Source organism: Dermacentor andersoni, chromosome 9 (assembly GCF_023375885.2).
Source record: "Dermacentor andersoni chromosome 9, qqDerAnde1_hic_scaffold, whole genome shotgun sequence".
In the NCBI taxonomy this organism is placed as follows: domain Eukaryota; kingdom Metazoa; phylum Arthropoda; class Arachnida; order Ixodida; family Ixodidae; genus Dermacentor; species Dermacentor andersoni.
The window spans coordinates 20091193-20116253 of NC_092822.1; the positions used below are offsets into that span (position 1 = coordinate 20091193).

Here is a 25061-nt window from a genome sequence, read left to right on the forward strand (position 1 = left end):
GACAGACAAAAGGGAAGGAAAGACAGGGAGGTTAGCCAATGTAACTATCGGCTGGCTGCCGTGTGCTGGGAAAGAGGGTAAAGGCATTAAAAGGTTAAAGAAGAAACAGCGATTCAAGTGAGAAAAGCTTATTGTGTGAATTTCTCTCACTTTAATCGCTGAATATTTCTAGGATGACTATGACGCAACTACGTCTCAAGTTACATTTGGCGTCCCACAAGACTTTGTGTGTCGTTATGTGGCGTTTTCTGTATTTTGCTTCAGAACAGGTAAGATTACACGTATACATGTATAGAGGAGATGGTCCAGGGGTCAGCATATCCTACAGCACTCTACATAGTTTAGGGGACTTTGGCCCCATTTTGCGTATTTACGCTGGTCTCTATATTGTGTTCGGATCGTTCCGAGCAGGTTGTTTGTCGAAAGTTTACATACTTGCACTTGCCACTTGCGCACGTGCACACGTGGCGGCAGGCGTCACGTGTTAATGACTCATCCACTTTAGTGGAGCAGCTCTAAAAACCTTATGGCGACATTCAAAAGGTCACCAAAGGCAGACGATAAGACGCATAAAGGTGAAACTTCGAAAGAACCGAGTAGAGTGAGAGACAGAACAAAGGGGAAAGGCAGGGAGGTTAACCAGATGGGAAGATCCGGCTTGCTACCCTACGCTGGGGAGAGAGGGGAGGGGGAGGTAAAGTGATAGAATATTGTATACATGCTGGAGAGAATCCTGAAGTCTGTGGGGGGAAACCTTGAAGCACGCAATTTTACGGTGGCTCTTAATTCGCGTGTGCGGTATAGTTTCCGCTTTTACGATAAAAACATTTGTCAATGTCATACACTGCGAGGAATTTTTGCCTTCCTGTCAGCCTTATAGAGAACATGAATGTGTTATTTTTGTCGGTCGTTGCCTGAATACACAAAGCAAGGAAATAAATATTACCGCTGGTAACATCGTGCAAGTAAAGCCATTGTCCATTCTCCAGTGTTGTCCACTTCTCTCGTGTCCGTGTCTGCACGCCTTGCCCCTTCTTTGCATTATGAATCCCTACCAACTAGCTCAGCTTTCTGTCATTCGAAGGCATTGTCTCGAATAATGCAGGATTGACGGGAAAGGGGTGTCTTCATACTCTACTATATTTACGAGAGAAATGCGCTAATATCTATGAAATAATACTGCCACATGCGTAAATTACATTTCATCCACTAACTGGCGCAACCAATAGCTGCGCTTGCTTAGCACGAGGTCGCGGGATCGAGCCCCGAATATGGTGGCCGAATCCCGGTGGAGTCGGAATGAAAAGCAGCCTCGTGTGCACCGGGAGTTGGATGCGCGTTGCAGAGGCCCAGGTATCCAAAGTTAACACGGAGCCGTCTTCTATTTCGCTGCGGGGTTTCAGAACACTAAACCCCAACAAGTTATTTAACTGTACGTCGCGTCTCATGGCCGGTGAGTTGCTTAAGAACCTTTGACCCCCACAGCCAGTTTTTAATCCTAGTGGTTTCGTTCCACTGCTAATAGCTTTGAGCACATTTGATCCCATTTGATCCATTGCTTTCTTTACTGGTGAAGGTAAACAACCATGACTTCCAAACCGATGTTTGCCAGGACGACGCAACCGTGTCACAGAATTGTCTTTTTGGGCCGCCTTCGTGGCATTTATAAACACCGGAGTCATAAAAGGAAGCCCAACGCAGCGAATCCGAAGATGACGAAACAGACATGGTCCACGGCTTGAGACAAGATGAGCCACCGCCTTTTCCTCTCTCGTGACTCGTCGAACGCCGTGCCCTCTTGATGCTCGCGAGACTTGGCAGTGGTGGTTGGCTCGCTTCGGTTTAGACACAAAAATTTCGCGCATGAGCCACTGACGAAGCGGTGCAAAGTATCTGGTACCCGGATGCGGGAACTGGAGTGCGACGCTCTGATGACGAGTATGCTCCCAGACGCGGTGAACAACTCGACAAGGGTTAGTAACCCAAGGAACAAAACTGCAAAAAAGAAAGAAAACCAAAGAAAAGACGAGATATACAATGCAGAACGATTCCATACAACTGCTAACACCGAAAGCTACGCAAATCGCGCCCACAATTTGCATATCATGAGTAAAGTTCCATTAAAAGCATCAATAATGTTCATAAACATTTTTTTTAGTGTACGGATGCTGCAGGGTGCCCCAGCTAAGGTTAGCCGAGCTGTAAAAACCAGAATGCAGGATGCTATTATAAGATCTACGGTGCTTGGTCGTCAATCCTCTTTCACCACCAAAATAAATTTTATGTGCTAGTTACCTGGTGCACTATAAGAGGTAAAGTAATTGCCTTGTAAATTTTAGAATGAGGAATTCAGAATTAAGAATTTCGAAACTTACAACTTCGAAAGGAAAAGTTTGTATTGCAGCCTAAATATCCAAACGCACCCTGTACGCACCTACGGCTTACAGAGTGTAATGTGCCACTCATGTACTTGAGCATTCACACTTTTTGATCGCCTAACTCAGAGATTTTCTAAAAAACAAGAGGCTACAAAGTCTACGGACTTCAAACAGACATCCTAAACTCATTTGCCCATGGATCGTTTAAGACACTCTGTAGACATGCGGATAAATCTAACAAGGCAAAACAGCTATTCCTTCTCCTGTGGTAGAAGACTAAGAAAGCTCTCTGAAAAAAAAAAAAAAATGTAAGCAAAGCGCATGTATTTCGCGGTACATATTGAACACGAAGGAACATTGGGAAATGGCGTACGCATTTTAGGAACTGATACGGAAGCCGCCATCAGCCTCGACACCCTGTTCAAAATAATGGCGACGAATAATAGACTCAGGCAGGCGAGCGTCAGCCTCCGGTCCGAGTTCGGAGGCATCCAGAAGGAGGCGAGCGCCACCAGCGCTGACGAGATCCCGGGCACGGTGAACGTGTAGCGGTGGCGGCGGGCCGATCTCCGCAGGTGGAAGACCACGTCCGCGAAGGACCTGTTACCCATTTGGAAACCGTGTTAGACTCTGAGGGCCAACTATAAACCGAGCTACGCTTTTGTTGGAGACTTGTGAACGGCGGAAAAGAGACAAGGCGGACGAATAAGTAAAAAAAAAAATAATAACTCAGAGGTTTAATGAGCCAAGACCATGGTCTGATTATGAGCCACGCTGTAGTGGAAGACTCCGGATTGAGTTTGACCAACCGGGGTTCTTTAATGGGCTCTTAAACCTACGTATCCGAGCGTTCTTGCTTTTCGCTTCGATCGAAATGCCGCTGCTGCAGACGGAAGGGACGGACAGGTGTAATTTGAGACATTCACGGATACGCACGAACACGAACTTGCCCTGTTTTCCTATCTTATTGCACTGTCGTTGCTACGCTCTGAATACCTTCTGTTATATACCTATCAATACTTCCTGTTACAAGGTTTCTTCGAATACTTCGTGTTGTTGGATGCTTCGATGGTGAATTCTGGTTGAAGAGGCACGTTACTGAAACACTAATTTAATCTCTATTGATGACTTACGCTTCTGCGATAAGAAAGCCACCACTCTTACCGTTACAGGATGATTGGCAAGGGAGAAAGACACAATAACGACAAGCAGCTAACACTGCACAGTGATTCCTGCGCTTACTGCGTCGTTGATTTCGACAGCGTTTACTTGGTTCTAGGTAATAGTTTATCGGCAGAGAATTACTACGGTACATTTTGAAAGAACTAAAAGCTCGAATAGCAATTTAGAGCGGCTTTTACATCCACATAAGGTCCTAAACATAAAGGAAAATACTTCGTATCGCGTGATGTCACAGCAGCGTACAGAGGTTCTAGCTTGAAATTGAGGAAAGAAGCTTAGGCTTCGTTTTTCGCAGTGATAGCAAATCATTTTCTACCAAATTATTCATAATAATGTTTTCAAAAAATACGTCATTGGTTTTGCCCAATAATAAAGCACCCCAGGTTGCCCAAAATAAAATGATAGCATCGAGCGCATCTGTCATAGCGAGATTATTGCATTGAGTTGTAAAACAAAGCTAAAATTCAGTGGTGAATTAGCGGTAAACGCGAGAGAAATGCGTTAGCATTACGTCACAACTTTTTGAAGTCCCGGCTCCATGATGTAAACCGCGAACTGCAACTAAATGTGGTCCGGAGGAGACCATCGTCACAACCTTCTATGGACCGAGTGCACAATCTTCGTATTACGGGTACGATCTACTACCAATTGTAATACGAAAGTTGTACGTTGGGTTCTCACCGATGACAAGTTATTTTTTTCGTCAACAATAATTTCCCCCTTCATTGTTTGCTGCATTTCAATTTGAACCCCAGCAAATTACCCCTGTGCTTTTCATTGCATTGCTGCTGGCTTTATCTGGTCGTATGTATGTATGTATGTATGTATGTATGTATGTATGTATGTATGTATGTATGTATGTATGTATGTATGTATGTATGTATGTATGTATGTATGTATGTATGTATGTATGTATGTATGTGTGTATGTATGTATGTGCACACATACACTCTCTCTAAGCTCTAAAATCGCCTCCCTACTCCTACCACGTGACCGGATTCCGACATTTAACCTACATGCACTTTTTTCCACTTTGACACTCCTAATGCTAACGCATTAAAAATATACTGACTTTTCGCAACCATAAGTGACGTCAACGTTATCAAAGCACCTGTTCGTCTCCGTGTGGTTCTCGAAGGATATGTGCTCGAGGACCCACTCCGTGCTGGCGTTCATCTGGGGCTCACCCCAGGCGGCGTACCCGGTCATCTTGACCTCGCTGTCACTGTAGGCGCTCGAGCCCGCGCGGAGGCTGCAAGCCTGCGCGACAGGAGCATGGCCCGTGAGACAAAAACAGTGTTGTTGTAACAGATATTGCAACAGTACCACTATGCTAGTACAGTAGTTGGTTGCAGTTGGGTTAATGTAATAACAACTCAACTTTCAAACATGAATGGTGAACCAGTTTACCTGTGTGAAAGTTCCAGTGCTACAAACTTCTACTTTGGCCTTAGCTCCTTTCTGTCAAACAAATAGCTTGTCCTGTTTTGCTTGTGCCCTTCTTGGTCATTCGCGCAATCAATTTTCAATGGAAAATAACGTCTTCACTCACTCACTCACTCACTCACACACTCACTCACTCACTCACTCACTCACTCACTCACTCACTCACTCACTCACTCACTCACTCACTCACTCACTCACTCACACACTCACTCACTCACTCACTCACTCACTCACTCGCTCGCTCACTCACTCACTCACTCACACACTCACTCACTCACTCACTCACTCACTCACTCACTCACTCACTCACTCACTCGCTCGCTCGCTCGCTCACTCACTCACTCACACACTCACTCACTCACTCACTCACTCACACACTCACTCACTCACTCACTCACTCACTCACTCACTCACTCACTCACTCACACACTCACTCACTCACTCACTCACTCACTCACTCACTCACTCACTCACACACTCACTCACTCACTCACTCACTCACGCACTCACTCACTCACTCACACACTCACTCACTCACTCACACACTCACTCACTCACTCACTCACTCACACACTCACTCACTCACTCACTCACTCACTCACTCACTCACTCACTCACTCACTCACTCACACACTCACTCACTCACTCACTCACTCACTCACTCGCTCGCTCGCTCGCTCACTCACACACTCACTCACTCACTCACTCACTCACTCACTCACTCGCTCGCTCGCTCACTCACTCACTCACACACTCACTCACTCACTCACTCACTCACACACTCACTCACTCACTCACTCACTCACGCACTCACTCACTCACTCACTCACACACTCACTCACTCACTCACTCACACACTCACTCACTCACTCACTCACTCACTCACACACTCACTCACTCACTCACTCACGCACTCACTCACTCACTCACACACTCACTCACACACTCACTCACTCACTCACTCACTCACTCACTGCTAGTTCGCTTACCGCTATCCTCGAAAGGAGAAACATAGAATTATTGCATTCTACCGGTACTAACTTATAGGGCGGAACTTCTTGGAGGATAATAAAAAAAGCTTGAGAAGATATTAAATACCGCGCAACCAGCGATGGAACGCAAAATGTTAGGCGTAATGTTAAGAGAGGAGAAGATAACATTGTGGATTCGAAACCAAATAGAGGTAGCCGATATTCTAGTTTAATCTTGCGGTCCCTCAGAGTTACAGAATGGATGCCAAGTGAATGGAAACGCAGGCGAGGGCGGCAGAGAATTTGGTGATGCGATGAAATAACTAAGTTTGCAGGCATGGATCGTTGAGTCTTGTATTCGCGTCAGCTGGCACAAGACAGACGTAACTGAAGATCACTGGGAGTGACCGTCGCCCCAGTTTGAGCATAAGTAGGCTGATGACGATGGTAAGTCTGCTAACCTTTTTGCAACAGAAAACTCGAAACAGCCCGCCAAAATGGCTCATCTGTTATGCGTTAGGCTTCTCACGCTTAAAGCTGAGTTTTCAGGTATCCAAACAAGCGTGTGATATATGATATGTTGGCCATTACAGCGTTAACTATTCCCATGGTGAGAGCAGTTGCATTCTAGGTCGCTATGCAGTGATCGAAGGTCGCTGCCTCCCCAGGTCCTTTTCCGGGGAGCCGTGAAAGTTGCAAACCTCTTTGGAGCAGCGTAACTTAAAGAAGGCTAAAGTGCATTGTTATCATTGCATGGATCGTTACACCTTGCATTCGCGGAACGCACACTGGCCAAAGGGTACGCATACCTGTCTGTCGTTCGGAAAATCACTGAGGTCGACGTTGCACGGCGTCTTCACCTTGAGAGCGTCGCAGGACCACGTATTGCCGTCGCTGTAGACAATGAGCGACTGCTGAAGCAGGTCGACGTCTTGACGCTTTCTGGAGATAATACACACGCACACAAAATCATCATTAGGCCTACACTGCAAAAAAATGTTAAAGTAAATGGCGGGAAATCTCTTGGCATCTCTATTTGCGAGGGCACCTGACCGTCAAAATGACGGCAGGCCGCCATTTTGTAAGGCGTAAACCCGACGTACTGCCTACGGAAGCGCATGAAATCGCGTTACCACGAGCCTGTCATTATTATTTTTGTGCGCCCCCTTCTCTCCTTGTTCGCGGTGATAGAAACGTCCTGTCGGTATGATGCCGATGGCTGGTCAAAAATTACTGTTGAAATGACGGCTTGTTCTTACAGTGTATGCTAGTCTTAGCAACTGATACATCACAGGCCACGAAACCGTCTACGGCTGGTAACAAAGCAAATCGAATGCAATATTGAATAATTTTCTAATACTTTTTTTTTAATATTGAACAACCTTTTCCACTATTGATATCAAAGAATATTCACATTCTAAGTCCTCACAACATTAGGGATTTCTTCGCACTTATAAAGCTTGCCTTACTAAAAGCACTAACGGACCATTTGGAATGAGGAAGAAGTTTGTCAGCCTACTTGCATGGTTGTCTTCGGAGTACACGTGCAGGCGCACTACTAGAAGGAAATTTCAAAAAGTCAGTTTTGTGGGCCCGTTAACATACGGGTGCAATCTCAGTCCTCCCACACGCATTCAGTCCTCTCTCTCTCTTTTCCTCTTTCTGTTACCCATTTCCCCCGCCCCCAGTGTAGGGTAGCAAACTAGGTGCTCGTCTGGTTGACCTGCCTGCCTTTCCTGTCCTTGCTCTTTCTTTCTCTCATGACTAAATGGTGAATTCAGGGGGTCTCGCTCGGCTGTAGCGATAAAAAACTTCTTTTTTTCTGCGAAGCTCTTGAGGGGAGTCTCACCGTATTGTCGTATTCGCCATCTTCTAAGTTCTGATTGGCCCACAGGGTTGCCATGGCCTCTCCCATTGGCTCGAAATGCCGCCATTTTCGAATCTGGCCGCGTAGCGGAATTTGACAGTACAGAGAAATGCCCTCCCACGCCATCGGTGAGAACGCACAGCTGGATGCGGGCTTCGGTAGACCGGCGCAGAATATATGATCATGTGTCGGATATAACAGAAGCCATGAAAGTGCTAACTCCGGATATAATGACGCAATTGGAAACGCTGGGCGCAGCGAAGGAATTGTACCGAATATAGTGAAGGCATTTTTAACATCTTGGGTTGATTTCGGGTAATGGCAAAACAGGCGTTCAGTTCTTTCGAAGGGTGTGACATGTTGCTTATGCAGCTTTTGCGCCTTTGATGTACGAGTTGCTCGGATCGGCAAAACATCCACGTCCACTTCTGATAAAGTGAGCAACAAGCACCTTCTATTTGTTGCTAACTGTATCAAAAGTGGACGTTTTCCTTTTCTGTTTAGAACGGTCGCAGAAGATGGTGCCTCAGCTGTGCGAGATAATGATGCGACGAGGCGTACTGAGATTTAACCAGGATTTTTTTTATGGAAAGGGCAAACTTTTCGCAGGGTCTACACAGTGTACTAAGTGCTAGCCTTCACGTTACGTCAAGTGAACTGACACACCAAGCCGAATGCCCCAGTTAAGCACGCAAAAGAAGACGCAGGTACTGCATCTAAAAATCGTAACACACAATGCCCCCTGCTGAATGCCAAGTCTGAACAAAATGTTAGTGCGAATGATGTGTTCAGCCGTAAAGTGTGTCCACCTGAACAATGCGGCGTGCTTTATAGAGAGTTATGGCTAACATGACTGGAATTGAAGTTATCCCACTTGGGCTCCAGGTTGAATGTATTATTCGAAAAGTATTCGGATTTGTATATAGTAGCTGTTCGATTGGAGGAGCGAATGTATTAGGAGAACATTCGACTCGCGTCGTTCGAGAGTTTTGAGTATTCTCACAACTCTAGAAAGAAATGTGCACAAGAAAAAAAAAAAACGTTTTACGCATTGACGACTTCGACGCGCGGCCACCATATCTCCTTCGTGGTTCCGGAAAAACGATGGCTCCCGCCGTAATCCTTCGGGTCCCAAGAGAAGCGAGGATCTTTCCAAAACTGTCATTTGCAAAAAAAAAAAAAAAAAGAAGAACAAGAGCAAAACGTGAAACACATCGATGTCTAGTCAGCCGGGCTGATTAACGACACGTGGAGGGAAGAATGTGGGGTAAAAACCACGCAAGCAATTACTGTGCGGAAACTGGTACATTTCATTGAGGTCGCTTGATGAAAGCACACAATCGGTTTTTAATCTAGCCTCAGCTACTGACAGACGAGTAATGATGATGATGATGATGATGATGATGATTTATTAGGATACCCTTTGAAACAGCTCGAGGACAAATAGTCACTTAGCCTGCTTTGCCCACTCAGGGATACTCTACATGCTTTTCATTCCAGCGTTTTCGTATACACCTCCAAAATTTCCTTTTTTCCCGTTTACAACTTCTCTACCTCCTATAGCTACCTATGCCTGTAACGGATTTCGTCGTATCAATCTCTTCCCTGCTTATCTTGGGGAATGTCCACCTTCCGGGCGTGTTGAGATTCAAAGAGCACTGAATGATTAACTGGTCAGCAGTCCAGATAAGTAGAGAGAGAGATAGATGAAGAGGAAAGACAGGGAGGTTAACCAAATATCAGTCTCCGGTTTGCTACCCTACACAGGGGTTGGGATAAGGGGTTAGAAAGAGGACAACCAGACAAGGAAGACGCGCACAGTATTGATGAGAAAAAAGTAGGGAAGAGATGGAATAGAAACAGTCACTACAAGCCTAGTTAAAGATGCAATGTATTGATACATGTTTTAAATAAGAAGGTTAAAACCGAGATGAGATTGGCAAAAGGCTAGATAGAGAAAGATTTAGTAAAGCACGAATAAATCAAGCAGGCTAGGTGACTATTTATCGCCCCCCGTCTCAAAGGGGATGCCAATAATCAACACCATTATTGTCATTTCTTGTTTTTTATCTTTCTTTTTGATCCTCCGGCCTGAGCATCTATTACTCGCCCGTTTCAAAGGGTACGAATCCACAGCTCTTCGAGCGGGTTCGCTTCGCTACCAATGACAGCAATTGTTTGTGTCAGGACTGGTGGTGGAGCATAAGGACAGCTACCGAAGAAGTCAAAGAGGGAAATGATGTAATAATGCAAAACCAGACAAAGAGAAATCGGCAGAGACACTTAAGACAACTTACGCGTGGGAATGCGAAAGCATTATACCATTTGTAGACCTCGGAACGTCAAGGATGCGCTCATTTTATATACTCACGACGTGGCACCGCTTCCTCCCCATTGGCTACGCCATCACGTGCTCAATGGCGTACGCACTAGACCACACCTTTAGTCAGTCAGATCACGGAGGAAGGAAAAATGAGGGAGCATTGCGCAACGCGATTGAAGCCAAACCTGTCCGCCCAACACGTGATCGCACGTCAAACGTGGTTTTAGTGTTCCCGCTCTGCAGGCAACGCCATGGCAGGGCAGCTGAACAAGCGCGCACCGAATAAAAGCTACTGGCATAGCTACCGGGAATCAAACGTCTCAGCAAATGTCGGTTCTTGCTCCGCGATCTCCGCGCAAGAGGTCACGTGTTGGGCCACCGCTGAGCAAATGTATGGGGTTCACGCAGCGTTCGCTTGCCAAGGCTGGCTGCGTGACGCAATGCTCTCTCCTAACTTTTTCCTTCCTCCATGAGCCAAATGGGAGCGACGTGACGTGTGCAATGACGTCACGCACTAGGCACGCTTTTAGTCAGCCAGAACCGTGGAGCCGCGGTGGCGTCGGGGAACCGTGCTCGCCTCGCACCGCGGGTGCCCGGGTTCGACTCCCATCGACACCGAAATGTACCGAATTTTCTCCTCAGAGCCATTAACTTGATTGGTTTACAGGAATCTTCCTGAGAAAGTTGGCACGAATCCGACCATTTCTGACGTGTTTTTCACTCTTTGAGCCATCGTCAATATTTGACACCATCGCTCGGTCACGCAGCCGACGACGCCGGATTTTCGAGCAATGGGCCACGTAATGCTTTCGCATTAATTATTTAATAGTAACGAATCAATCAAATGTTTGTAGCAGCAACCACGAACAGCTACGAAGTCTTCGTACTGGTGTGCTTAATAAGTAGTACGCGAAATGTACAGAGAAGACAAATCTGACACACAAAACAGTGCGAGACGAAGAAACACAAAACGGGGGAGCGGGCACAAAAAAGCAGTTAATCATACAGCGTGATTATCTACATGTATACAAATAATAAACATAACCAGTCAATCAATTTTATTAGCGTGCCCAGAAACAATTTGTCTAGCTTTGTGGTGGCGCACATGAAAACAGGAATAACATACACCGCCGGGCAAGCGTCCATCTCAGTATTTGTTTGGGTACATCAAAAAGGTTCGTTCGGCCAAGCAACTGTACCTAACTCAGAACAATAATAAGCAGACAGTAGAAAGATATGAAACAAAGAAGTGTTCGAAGATGCATCGCGACACCAAGCTCAATAAATGTAACATGGAACAAGATGGGTATATATACATGAATAAAAAATAATAAAATGCGCACGTCATAAACGATAACGGCTTACAATAATACATTCAAAAAGAACATTGAATGGATTTTTTAAAAATTAGGTTACGAAGTGTACCTTAGTCTTGCTCGAAAGCTGGGCGAAATTTGTGAAATATGCCAATTTCGTGCGAGGGCTCGTTGCGAGCCCTCAGAATCCTGGCCAAATGATTCCCTGAGACGCCCCAATGGCATACACGAAAATGTTTACGAACCCTAGTTACGTTTCGCGGAATCTTAATCTGACGCTATTTATTATTTCTGCGCAATCAATGAGACCATATACAAGTTTGAGTGAGAAGGTTGTCAACTTTGGTTCGTCTGCAGTCCTGCGCTTCTAGATCGAACAAGATCTGTGAGCGAGGCTATTGTTCACGGCTTACCTGCCACGCAGCACCGATATTGCTGTATAATAATGAGAAATAGCTGTCGTCGTGGAAACTGTGAGATAGGGCCAAAGGCGCATGTCTGTACGTCGTAGCAACTGCCCACGCCAGCTACTCCAACTACCTTGCGCCTCAATAAAGAAACACTGGAAGGGTGTGTGTACGAGTAATATTTTCTTAACCCGAGGCACAACAGAGGCGCATAATTGAGAAGTCTCTACTCGGCAGGCGCACATGTTATGGTCTTCCAAAAACAGAAATGCGCTTCCACTGCCCAGCGGGCCTTCTGTGTGGGCCAGTAAGCTAATAAATTTTTATTGATTAGTAGAGTCGCTGAGCGTTTGCTTTACACAGTGACTGCCCCTTTGTTTGCGTATGCGTTTGTATGTGAGTTATTGTGTCCGTGTGTTTGTTTGTGCTTGTGTGGGTGTGTTTGCGTGTGGCGCCAGGCGTAATTACTGTTCAGTTGCATAATTTTCTGTTTTCTTTCGTGTATATGTGGGATGCGTCCCTGCATATCTACCTTATCTTTTTTTTTTACGTTCCTGTTTTTTTTTTTTTTTTTTTGGTTTGCTATACAGGTCTCGGCAGTACGTGCTCGTCCAGCTCAACCTGGTAGAGCGAGCGAGAAGGGCAGTTAAAGCCGCTGGACTCCTAGACTGAGGGCACCACCTACTGCACAGCGGAAGAGCTACCTACGCTCGTGTGCTCTTTTCCCTAAAGTTTACTCTCTCTCTCATCGCAAAACGGGCAGCACCAACGTAACTGCGTTTCGAGATAACAAGCTCCCTATGTAGCCTGCCTTCCCGCTTGTCTCCACTTAAAGGAGGAGGAAGAGGAGGAGGGGCTATTGCTTGCTGCAGGCGGACTTAGCCTTGCAAGAGCTGCCGGCATTTGCTACGCCTGAATTCCACCTAATAAACAAATGTGCTTAACAGACGCGGTCATAAACGGGTGACAGTAGAGCTGTCAGAATTTATACCCGCATTGTTGCGACCGCGCTAAAGGGTGGCCTCGCTTTCGTTCAGGGCCTGTCAGGAGATGAACGTTGATGCTTACTGAGAGTTCACTGCTTTTCTTCGTAAAATGAAACACTTGCCTTAAAGGGATCAACGAAAAGCTCCTTATTGAAATTTATCTAGCTCGTCCAAGGCGCACTTCGATTTGTCATGCAATCCATCTCGGGCAGCTGAACCTTGCTATGTGTGCCTCACGCGATTATTAAAGAAGTCTCGTAATAGTTTAAGTTATATGATACGTCTGGGCCATAGGTGTAAAGCGGGAACAAATGTGCCCCTACCTTGCAGAAGTAAAGAGCAACCGTGAACCACTCGTCCACGAGTGCCTGCGTAAAGGAGAACGGTGCAGGCTTCAGGGCGCGCAGTCTTTCGGTACCGAATCAGCACTCGGTTCCAGCGCTAAAAGCATCCACAGCGCAGATGTTAGCAGCACGCCCTGACCGTTCGATGGTTGGGCGAGTAGAAGCGCACGTGTCAGAAAAGGTAACAAACCTGCACATCACACTTGGCTAGTATGTTGAAACATAGGCAGAGACTACGAAATTGTATGTTTGTGGGAAATGTGTTTAGAAAAAGTTGATTTCAGCAAAAGACGATACGGAACACTGAGTCACACTGACGGGACAATTCCACCAGGACGATAACATCTACAAAGTACGAAGCATTGTATGCATGGCACGTTTTGAAAGAAGTGTCCGAGTCGACAGACACCAACATATAACTACATAGATCCACGGAAACGCACGTTAAACACAGTGATGTTCATAACATACAGCGTGCACAATGGTTATGTGCAATGATGCTGTGACATTTCATGGTCTTATAGCGATCCTATATACAGTTTCTGTATATAGTTCTGTAGTTTCTGTAAGCACATAGAGTCACGGAAATCTTGAAGGGGCAGCGCGAAAAAACGAAGACAGAAGGCAGGAACACACAGGACAACGCTGAACTCACAACTAACTTTATTCGAAGGCATACACACACTTATGTACACAACCCATAGCCACGTGCTCTCCCATCCATGGCGTCAGTATCAGTGCGCAGGCAAAAAAAACATGCAAACCCATTTAATCTAATGCTACGCTATGAGGCGGCTTAAATATTCAAATTCACTATCATGCAAATATAACGATGGCATGCTTACACAACGCGACCCTTTTTTTCTGATATGGAATGCCTCAATAATCTCCCTCGTAGTCTGATTTTTATGCGCGGAAAGTATTGTGGTGTTTTTATATATTGGAGTGCACCCATGCTCAGAGCAATGCTGCGCGACATGCGAGTAGGCATTACCCGTTAGTGAGCGCCTATGTTCAGATAATCTAATATTGAGGCACCGACCTGTTTGACCGATGTATACGTGACCACAGGAAAAAGGAAGCTCATAAACTACTCCCATTCTACATTGCACAAACGGGGAAGTATGCTTAACAGTACAGCCTTTCCCAGCATGAGTGGAGGCAGCCTGGGCCAATTTCCTATCGATTTTACCACAAATTTTGATCAACTTGTTAGGGGCAGAAAAAACAACCTTTATATCAAATCTGCCTGCTACATTCCTGAGACTGTGTGATAGTTTATGGACATATGGAATTACAACCAGTTTTTTCTTCTTGTCGGCTGGTTCTAGATTGTTCATTCTTGTGGGTGCTCCTGATTTTACACGCTTAACGAGCTTCTGTACTGTCATGCGGATGGCATCCTCTCGAAAACCTGCCGCTCTCAAACGCTCCAGTTGTTTTAAGAAACTCTCAGACATCTTGTGAAAACACGATTTCGAAAGTGCGGAAAATAGAACCGAAAATGCTATGCCGTTTTTTACTACCTTGGAATGTGCGGAGTGAAAATTTAAAATTGGTTTTTCTGTTCTTGGGCAATACATCCAACACACATGCGTATCAGTTAGTTTGAGCCTCGTATCTAAAAATTGTAGTTCGTTCTTATCTGGCACTTCATGTGTGAAAACTAACCCTGAGCCACATTTGTGGAATACTTGAAGTACATTACGAACCTGTTGCTGCCAATTAGTACTCTTCACAAAGATCAGAAAATCATCAACATATCTTAGCACTTTCAAGCACTGTTATCGTCCCCTCATGCTGGGAAAGGCTGTACTGTTAAGCATACTTCCCCGTTTGTGCAATGTAGAATGGGAGTAGTTTATGAGCTTCCTTTTTCCTGTGGTCACGTATACATCGGTCAAACAGGTCGGTGCCTCAATATTAGATTATCTGAACATAGGCGCTCACTAACGGGTAATGCCTACTCGCATGTCGCGCAGCATTGCTCTGAGCATGGGTGCACTCCAATATATAAAAACACCACAATACTTTCCGCGCATAAAAATCAGACTACGAGGGAGATTATTGAGGCATTCCATATCAGAAAAAAAGGGTCGCGTTGTGTAAGCATGCCATCGTTATATTTGCATGATAGTGAATTTGAATATTTAAGCCGCCTCATAGCGTAGCATTAGATTAAATGGGTTTGCATGTTTTTTTTTTGCCTGCGCACTGATACTGACGCCATGGATGGGAGAGCACGTGGCTATGGGTTGTGTACATAAGTGTGTGTATGCCTTCGAATAAAGTTAGTTGTGAGTTCAGCGCTGTCCTGTGTGTTCCTGCCTTCTGTCTTCGTTTTTTCGCGCTGCCCCTTCAAGATGTTCAACCAGTACCAACTCGCCCAAATGTCGATCCTTCTGCAGTCACGGAAATGCACATTACGCACAATGGTTATGTACTGTGATACGTTGCCAATTAAATTTGTTCACCCGTAGGCAAGTTTACGACCGTGGTGTGTTTAGAAAAAGTTTATTTCGACAAGAGACGATACGAACACTGAGTCATAATCACGGCACAATTCCACCGGGACGATAACATGTAAGAAACGAAACACAGCACGTTTTCAAAGTAATGCTGACAAGGAAATTTATTGACCCGTAGGCACGCTTACAACTGTGGTATGAACGAAAAGTACAACATAAAGTACATCACATGTAATACATCGTACTTGATGTAAACAAAACAGATTAAGAAATGAAATAATAAATGGTGTCTACTTGACACTGGCTTTGCCACACACAACAACAACAACAACAAAACTCATTACCGCATCCACGCAAAAGCATTATTGTCAGCCTCGAAATTATGAAAGGTACCGGGGCACATACAGATACAGTCTGAACTCAGGCAACAGAATTGAGCATTATTCTGGCTGTAGAAAGACTTTGCCTCGGGAGACGGTTATGTACCGCGTAGACCAGCGGCGAAGAAACTCGGTGAAGCCGAGTTTGAACAACTGTTTTTTAATATGACCCCATATTATCACCCGTAGTTTCCGCATTCTGGGGTACATTGCTCTATTTGACTGCCGAGATAGTTCTGCGATGTTACGGAAGCACCACAAAATGTAGCTAGCGCTTTAGTAGACGAGACTCGCAAACCGATCTCGGCGCTGTGGTGGCCGCACGATGGATATTCCGAACATTCTTGCAACTAGCTTCCAGAAGGTGCGTGCTACAACGCAGTCTTTTGCTACATGCGCGTTGGTCTCTGTTTGTGCGCAATATATGCATTTATCGTTCGCTACCATATGCCAGCGTTCAAGCCTGTCTCTTGTAGGTAGAATGCCCCACTGATATTGCCAACGAAAATCCTTCACTTGAGAGGGCAAATCAGGTGAAAGCGCAGGTGTCTGTTTGCGACTGTTGCATGGAATCGTATTAGAGGCATCGTGACTCCCCGCTGGGTCACCTATACGCCTTATCACGCAACCACCACAATGGCACTGGCTACTTCTGTCACATTTTTCTAGACGCAGCTTTGAAATCTTTAAGCACCAGAACCAGTATTAAAGCAGAAAAACAAACTTTCCACAAGACACATGTCTTTTAGGCGAATGATATCGTAACAAAAAGTATTATTATGAAACGCGGTTTCTATACGTTCATCATTAGAAAGATGAAGTGCGATGTCTTCCAGCTACTGCAGGCTTGAGCCATCGCGAAGAGCCATCGCACTGGTAGCGACAGGGAAGCCTGGCGCTCGCGTCTGCATGCAACATCGCTTAAGGCGACTAAGCCAGATATTTAAGTTATGAGCGGTCTATTGATTTTATTGTTTTAGCAATTTATGAACGCTCGCGCCACATTCGCGCCGTCAGCGCCGCTGACGCCGCCGAGCTTTGGCCCTATCGAGGGCTCGGACAGCGTTAGAGCGAGGGTCCACAGAGACTTGCATTGCGTTTGGCTGCGAAATCGACTAAGTCCAGTGGACGCCACCGCCAACGCTTCGTTCAGTCGTCTCGGCAGTGGAGCCATGCCAGCGTTCTGCGTCCCGCTGCTGGCATGAGCTAGAGTTACTGCTCCCGCACGGAGCCAGAGTTGGGCATAGGTTCGCCACCTTGCAATCAATTTTTTCTGCAGTGAAGCCACTTATCGTTCGCGCAGGAGCTACGTTCGAAGCCGTTCTCTCGTCAATATTGTTCATTGCTACTTTTTAGAGCGCAGCTCCTAGGTGCCCGTTCCTGCGTTGGGCGTCGGCGTAACCGAGCGAACGAGCACAGCGAAAGATGAAAGAGCGAACGCGGAGCGGCACATGAAAGACGCGAGCCGCGAACGGCGGACATTAGTGAGAGCGTCCCTTCAGTGACGCGTGCGCGGGAAAACGGTGTCATGTGAACCTGCCCGACCGCTGGATGCGTACTCGTTCCTGGTCTCAGCCGGACTGCTCGTTTCGCACTATCGTCTGCTCGCGTCAGCTCTTGCTGGCGCTTGTTTGTTCTCGTTCGCGCTTCTTTCGATTGTCATGGTTTTGCCCGCGCCAGCCAATATGCCGCGAAATGAAAACACATGTGGAGCTGCGCACAGAAAAATAATGCATCCGCGCAAAAGCCGCCACCTGTGTTAGAGAACAAAATGCGCCGCGCTGATGGTGATGGCGCTGGAATTGACGAGGCCAAAAGGAGGAGCGGCGTTTTCTGCCCAACCCTGGGAAGAGAACTATGGCTCCCTGCTGGTGCCATGTACAGTAACTCTAGCATGAGCGCTCTGTGCACGCCCTCTATTGGCCTACCGGATTGAGCAACTGTCAGTGGATATAGAGCAGAAAAATGTCCCCACGTCGGCGATATCCACCGTGGACTTTCTCTTCTCTTCATGTTTCCGTCGCCTTCCCCCCCCCCTGTGGTGCATTCAACCGGGCTCAGTCCTGGTTAACCTTCCTGCCGTTCATTTATCATTTTCTTTCTCTCTCTCTCTCTCTCTCTCTCTCTCTCTCTCTCTCTATTGGCCTCGATGGCCACCGCTGGAGAAACCGTCGCTAATGTCGATATGACGTAGGAAGCGACACCACGTGACTCGCGTTCGCGCCTTCGCGCCTTTGCCGGAGTCAACGGAGCTGGCTGGCTGAGCGATTGAAACCTTGATTGGAGGATTGTAGATAACGTGCTTCATTTCCAAGGCAGCAATTTAGTAGCCCACTCTTAACAGCATGATTGACTCCTCGGTGCCGTAGTGCCGAATGAATTCGACCGAGCACGGTCCGAGTTTTCACGCATACTCCAAAACGAAGCGGCAGTGAAATGCTTGGATGATAAAGTAACTGAAAATTAAGCAATAATGGTGGTTGTAAGAGTCTAGCAAGTGATGTAGGTATCGCTTGTAACGTGCTCGCTTGGAATGACGTCAGTGACGATGCCTTGAGCATAATCTTACTCCGCGGCATAGATACATGCGACGCATGCGGATTGAGGAGACAAATGTATAAGTGGTTGAAGTTTTACCTGTTATAATAGACCGATGGTGAATCTTCGTCACGCTATCAGTCAGGCGAAAGTACGTGGCCAGCGGCTCTACCCACGTCGAAGCTGTGAACACTACTGTTGCTGTAGCGGCAAAAGGGCGTATAGCTACTTTCATGAAAGGTCATGCGATCTGAATGACCAATGTGAAATCGTCAGGTTGCTTACCCTAAAAAAAAAAAAAAAAAAAAAAAAACTTTGCTGCCCTACACACCGGTCTGGACTGGAATGTACACGCTAGATCGTTTTGCAGCCGAGACGCCACCCGTACGACGCTTAAGACATGTAAAACACGGCATTAACCGTGGCTGAATTCCTCGAGATGCCGAACGCTTCGCACACGGTACACGTGATGTCGCTTTCTACGTATATGGCGCCACGGTATGTGCTCGAGGTGAATGAGTGTATACTTTGGCCTGAGCACTAACCGTCAAGCTAGCGCCATCTAATATTACACTATAGGTGCCAACCGACGCCGACGGTTTCCCGTCGGTCTCATCTTATGCACGACTGAAGTGCTACACCTGCAACGCCATCTGACGGCGCTCCGCATCACACCAGCATCGTGAGACGCCTGGTAGCTGCGAGGGTGCTGTTTCTCCTGCGCAGCAAAAGTTGCCTTGCATGCTGCGTCGCACCAACATGTCTTAATTATTACATTACTTCTAGGCTTCATCTCGTGTGGCTTTACTATGCTGTGCGCGGTCTGCACATTCTCTCTGTTCTTTAGGGACCTTTACCTCGGATGCTCCTATGTAAATATATGGGAGCGGAGAAATCGTTTTCCTCGGTACCTACTGTATTAAGTTTAATGAGGCTTAATTTTGGCATTAAAGAAAAGAAAAAAGTGAACATATAGTGTCTTTAGAAAGCGGAGTTTCATTTATGCCATCAATAGCTGAAAATTAGAAATAGGGAAATAAGAAAAAAATCGCGAATGCCAAGTTTCTAACTTCGGGGGGCCAGTAAGAAATAACAATATTGAGATATTTTAAACAATGCCTATTAAGACACGTAAAGCGAACAAGTTTGATGTAAACTCAGTAATGAATAATGATAAAACAATTCTGTAAGCGGGACCTTTATTGCGACTTCTAAAGCAGACCAATTTAATCTATCATACACGCGCCTTAAATGTACAACGAATGAAATCTTTATAAGCATAGTAGCGATTTGAAATGAATTGTTAACTTGTTTACTATAATGGTAGTTCGCTTTAGATGCTCTAAAATGGGCAGTTGATCAAACTTCGATGTCTATTTTTGGCGCAGGGTTACGGAATTGTTAACTTTGTGCTTCAATGCTCCAGAAATGTATCATATTTTTTTGAGTTTTTACAAGAACAACGATATCCTGCATGAAGGTATTACTTCCGCTAAAGTTCCTAGAATTTCACTTTCGCCTTGAAATTCAACAAATTTCACGCAATTCGGCCCAGCAGTGGTCTCACGAGAACATTTCAATGTTTTACGTGTGATTGAACAGGGAAAATCAGAGTTGGGCTCGAGTTAAAGCTTCCTCTCAATATGATCGAGCCTCGTCTGCTGTGATATTAACTTTAGCTGCAGCCGTGACTGCCTTTTCTGTTTCGTTCTTTTCATCTTCGTTCTATGTATGCTTCTATTCGACCTCGCAAAAATACATAAATCCCGAGCTGCGAGACTCACGACGTAGTTGACCTCGGAGAGCGGGATGACCACGCGGACGACCGTCGGCTCGGCGGAGTCGTTTGTGGGTCGCGACGAGGCGTCGTATCCGCTTTCGCGCAGAAAACGCCTCCTCAGCTCCTGCACACCCGAGTCGTAGCCGCTGCCGATCTCCAGCTCTGCACAGTGCGGAGAATCGGAGCTTATAAATAAACACGGCTGCGGATTGCCCTTGGCACCACGCAAAAAAAAAAAGAAAAAAAAAAGCAGAAGGGTGATAGGGCACGCCAGAAAAGTTAACCACTGCTTCTTCGGATTATAAGCACTCGGTGTTTCCCTGACCTTGAGAATCCTGCGACACAAGGATGCTTGAGGTCTCCCTCACGAAGTTACGTTGCCGCATTCTCTCCCTGGAATCGTATTTACACTGGTCGGATTCGGTGCCCTCCGCTTGGTGCTCATTTATTTTTGTAATGAGGAAGAAACAATTCATTACTTCCTCCTATCTCGTTGCCGCTTTACTGCGGTAAAAAATAATAATCTTGAAGCTACCGCAGCTCTCTTCTGGCTGACCAATTCTGGGCTGTCCAGCAGGCCCACGATGCAGCCGAGAGGCTCCGCCTTCCGGTTCCCACGTGAGTGCGGCCCGTTTCGTCAAGACTCATGATCGGCAGGATTTCATTAAAGTTTTGCCGTACCATACCATACCGCTTCGAAGAATTGACCTGCATTCAGCAAAACCTGTTATTCTTTCGCTTGGATCCTCTAATCCGGGATACAAACATAGGGACGTTTCCTGCGCTGCCCATGAGCTTCTTATTGATTCCATCCAAATGGCCTGTTAAATTTTTATCTCTTTTCCTTTTCTGTGTACCTGTACGTGTACAGCACGTTTCTTGCGCCTAAAATGATTCGCACTGAACAAGTATGCGGGCAGGGAAACACTTGAATTGAACTGGGTCCGTATTCACAAAAGAGCAATTGTGCTAGAATTATTCGTAAGAGAAAAATTTCCGCCAGTCCTGACGCTGGAATATATTATTGGCTAAGGTGACTGGTCAATGGCAAAGAACACGAACGAGAAAGCTTTGTGAGATCGGTCCCTTATCTTTTATTTCCCTCCCTTCCAAAGAAAGACGAAGTAAAGACAAGGCGGATATGCATGACGCGTACTCGGCTCCCTCATAAAACAGAACAAAATGTAAAGTGCACCACTCATATCGGGTTTGAGAAAGTTGGAACTGAATACATAAAACGACGTCAAAGCAGTGGAATTTAATCGGTACAATGCGTGTGACAAACATAATGGTACACACGCAATATAGATAGCATGAAATGCAAATACAACATTATGCGAATGAGGATTGTAGGCGGTAAACGTAAGAAGGAAAAGAAAAGCACCTGTCAACAACATAGCCATAACAGTCGAATACAAAGGTATAACATATGTTATTGTCACTGAAGGTCGGTGACAATTAACCCTTCTTTATTACCTGTTTGAAAGTGTTTGGCAGATAGATCGTTATTATCTTGAAGAGAAGATAATGAAGTAGCGTAGGCGTCATATAGCCGTAATTTGTACGGCCTCTAGTGATTATTGGATATTTTATGTTGACACCGCAGTCTGTCTCGAAATGCCGGAACTGGCATCCTCGACGTCATCTTGACTTCATGACAAATAGCCAAGTTTGCTGACGTTGGTGATAAAGGTGGATGGTGATATTGCGTATGAAAGGCAAGCGAGAGTGTGGCGTGCATTTCTTCTGGCTACGTTCGCGTGCTGCTGTTGCAGGAATCATAGGAACGGAGGGATCCAGTGTGTTATTGCAGTCATTACGTCATGAAAATTCACTTCCTAGTTGCAGAAACCAAAACTGCTTCAGTAAAAGCAAGTAATATGATAACTAATTTAGGCTGCTCTGACGCTAGTCAGTATTTCAGGCGCAGGAATTTTGGAGATTGCGCTTCAAGTCATCTGTCTAACTTTCCCCGCAATACCCCACCGTAACTCAATGGACAGCATTTAAAAAAAAGTGATATTTCTAAAGACCACGCGAATTTCAACAACTTTCAGTTAGCAACGTGGAGAAGGTACTCCCGTCTAATAACTTGCGCCTTTATTGCACTTAGCGGTTCTGTTCTGTTCAACTTATACAGGGTCATTGTAACCAGAAAAAAACATCCCGCTGTGCTTTTACAGCTGTAGTCTGTTTATTCCGACTCCGCCAGGGGGCTCAAATGTTAATTTTTTTCACAGATAAAGATCGTCTATGTCTAAAAAGCCGATATGCATGGAAACGAAGTGTGTGTTGATTTGGTGAGAACATAATGGAATAATACTCAATAGTAGCATCCATGTGGCCTCGACGGCGACACTCAGAGCGTGGCTGCCGTGGCATCCGAGATCGAAGAGAAGCAACTTTCGCCGTTGTGATCTCGGAGGCCACGGAGGCTGCGATAGATTCCTGTCAACAACAGTAGAGGAGAATCTGCCACCACGCAGGTTCATTCAGCGCTGTATCGATGGGCAGTGAATGAATACACTCAAACTGCGTTCCTCTAGCCTTGAACAGCTTCGTTGATTCTTATATTAACGTTCATGTGACTAAATTATATCATGTGGTGTTTGTGCGCCAACGACTGGTCTAATTTATGTTCTAATTTTCATGGTTAGACGCTTTTCAGAACATTGGGAATAAAAACAAAACCTTTGCAACACCATAAATAACTACACGCTGTTAGTATTGCTTAACCAAACGTCATGTAGATTTAGGAGCACGCTTAGTTCTGATTTACTGACGTGCTAGAGATTACGTGATCAACAGAATTATTTGTGTATGTAAAACATGCAACCTTTGTTGACATAATGTCTGGAGGCTGGAACACAGAACAACATAAAACAAAGAAAACGAGCTGTCAAGCAGTTAGTCAAGAAATTTATGCCGAGTCATAGCAAAATTGTTGTATTAGCCCTTGTTTCTATGGTGACTGAACAATGGTAGCCTAAATTATCGCTCAATAAATTTTTGCATGACACTCTACTGTGGCTACAGTTATCCGCTTCTGATAGCAACAAGAAAAAAGAATGTTGCAGTCGCCATAAAAGATGATCTTCGAAGTCAAAGATATCGTTCTTCTGCAATCAGCTGCATATTACCATGCCCTCCATGGATAACGAAACCACATGTCCAGATCTGCAGGCACACAAAGTGGAAACGTTTACTGCCACACATAATGCCAAATGATACCATGACTCGGTATATCACGGTCTAATTACGGTACCCCGGTTGAAACTCCAGAGAGCAGCGCAGGGGAAGCCCACCGCTAGGCTCTAAGGAGAAGAAGAGGCGAGTAGTTGACGCAACGTAAACTCCTCCGAGGGCCTTACCGCTTTTGGCTGCAGCAACGCACGCCGAGAGGCAGCACACGACTAGCGACAGTTGACGCTTCATCGGAGACCTGGGAGCGACGGTTGCAGTCAGCAGGGCACGAATACGCTTCCTTTACCGCCGTGACGGTCAAGATCACGAGAATGGGTCACGGAAAGGGGCGTCGCGTCATCATCGCCGTGTCTCATTTCCTCTCGCACTTTCCTTTGCGTCGTGGGATCGCTTGCACGCCTGCAGTCCGCATTCAGAGCAGACGACGCGTACTCGAAGAGTACGTGGTCCACTGTTAAATGGAAGCTTCAGTTCGGCAGCTCCTATCTAAATGCATGTAAACGGAGAATTCGCTTTTCTCGGCAACCACTGCACCAAATTTGACGAAGTTTATTGCATTGAAAAGAAAAACTTGAAATCTAATGACTGTGGCTTTTGAATTTCTCATTCAGGCCCTAAATATCTTATTAAAAATTAGCAAAAATCGAAAATTTTCAGAAAGAAAAAAGAACGAGACTATCGAGTTTACAACTCTGTACTCAGCAAAGAAAAATCAGAATGCAGTTCTGTTAATTGCATCTAATAGCACATCTAAAGCGGACAATATTGATGAATTTGAAATTGAAATTGAAATTGAATTTTCTTACGCTGTTTACAAGGGTTCTGCAAAAGCTGTATTTCCACAATACTATTTTTTTTAGATTCATGTGTAACACATCAATTTTGTCAGCTTTAGATGTGCTATTAGATGCAATTCACAGAATTGTATTATGAGTTTTCGCTGTTGAGTTACAGAGTTGTAAACTCGATAGTCTCGTTTTTTGAAAATTTTTGATTTTTGGCAACTTTTAATAAATAAATTGATTACCTAGATCAAAAATTCCAAAGCAAGTCACTGGAATTTAAGTTTTTCTTTTAAATTCAACAAACCTCGTCAAATTTGGTGCAGTGGCTGCCAAGAAAAACGAATTCTCCTTTTACATGTATTTAGATAGGTGCAGCCGAGCTAAAGCTTCCTCTTAAAGGGAACGACAAGTTAGTATTCGGGGCTGGTTATGGCTTAGTTCTGTCGCGAGGGCATCGCCAATAATGTTTTTACTAAAAGATGAATACAAAGAAGACGAGAGGTTAGCATGCAGACGTGTACTTGTGAACGGTCTGCCCAGCAAGAGAATACCCTGCCTGCAGCCAACGTTTAGACAAGGGGACTCTGTCATGACCCGACGAAGACTCTTCAGGCCCTGACGACGGCAAGCTATCTGCTCAAAACGTTGGCTCCAGGCTGATCATTTCCTTGCTGGGCGACTGTTTA

General features: G+C 45.5%; 1 protein-coding gene across 2 annotated transcripts; it reads right to left on the reverse strand.

The window, feature by feature from the left end:
• Window positions 1–226: 226 nt before the first annotated feature.
• On the reverse strand, window positions 227–23868 carry LOC126527194 (acetylcholine receptor subunit beta-like). Of its 2 annotated transcripts, XM_050174949.3 has the most exons (8): window positions 23758–23862; window positions 20391–20548; window positions 13200–13244; window positions 8893–9002; window positions 6787–6919; window positions 4672–4820; window positions 2752–2978; window positions 1547–1995 (listed from the first exon to the last, which is right to left on the reverse strand). In XM_050174949.3, the coding sequence occupies exons 1-8, from the start codon at window positions 23819–23821 to the stop codon at window positions 1679–1681; spliced, it is 1203 nt and encodes a 400-aa protein (XP_050030906.2). In that variant the 5' UTR covers window positions 23822–23862; the 3' UTR covers window positions 1547–1678. The 2 variants fall into 2 exon arrangements, with proteins under 2 accessions (XP_054924579.1, XP_050030906.2); XM_055068604.2 differs by lacking the exon at window positions 2752–2978 and having other exon boundaries at window positions 227–1995; window positions 23758–23868.
• Window positions 23869–25061: the final 1193 nt, after the last annotated feature.

What these genes read in the sequence shown, in the direction of transcription:
- LOC126527194 (XM_055068604.2), bottom strand. Translation starts at nt 23,821, where the DNA reads ATGAAGCGTCAACTGTCGCTAGTCGTGTGCTGCCTCTCGGCGTGCGTT. An exon ending in TCTCCGAGGTCAACTACGTC is followed by an intron (nt 13,245 to 20,390) that starts GTGAGTCTCGCA and finishes TCCTTTACGCAG; the next exon opens with GCACTCGTGGACGAGTGGTT. An exon ending in TTGCTCTTTACTTCTGCAAG is followed by an intron (nt 9,003 to 13,199) that starts GTAGGGGCACAT and finishes TGCAAATGACAG; the next exon opens with TTTTGGAAAGATCCTCGCTT.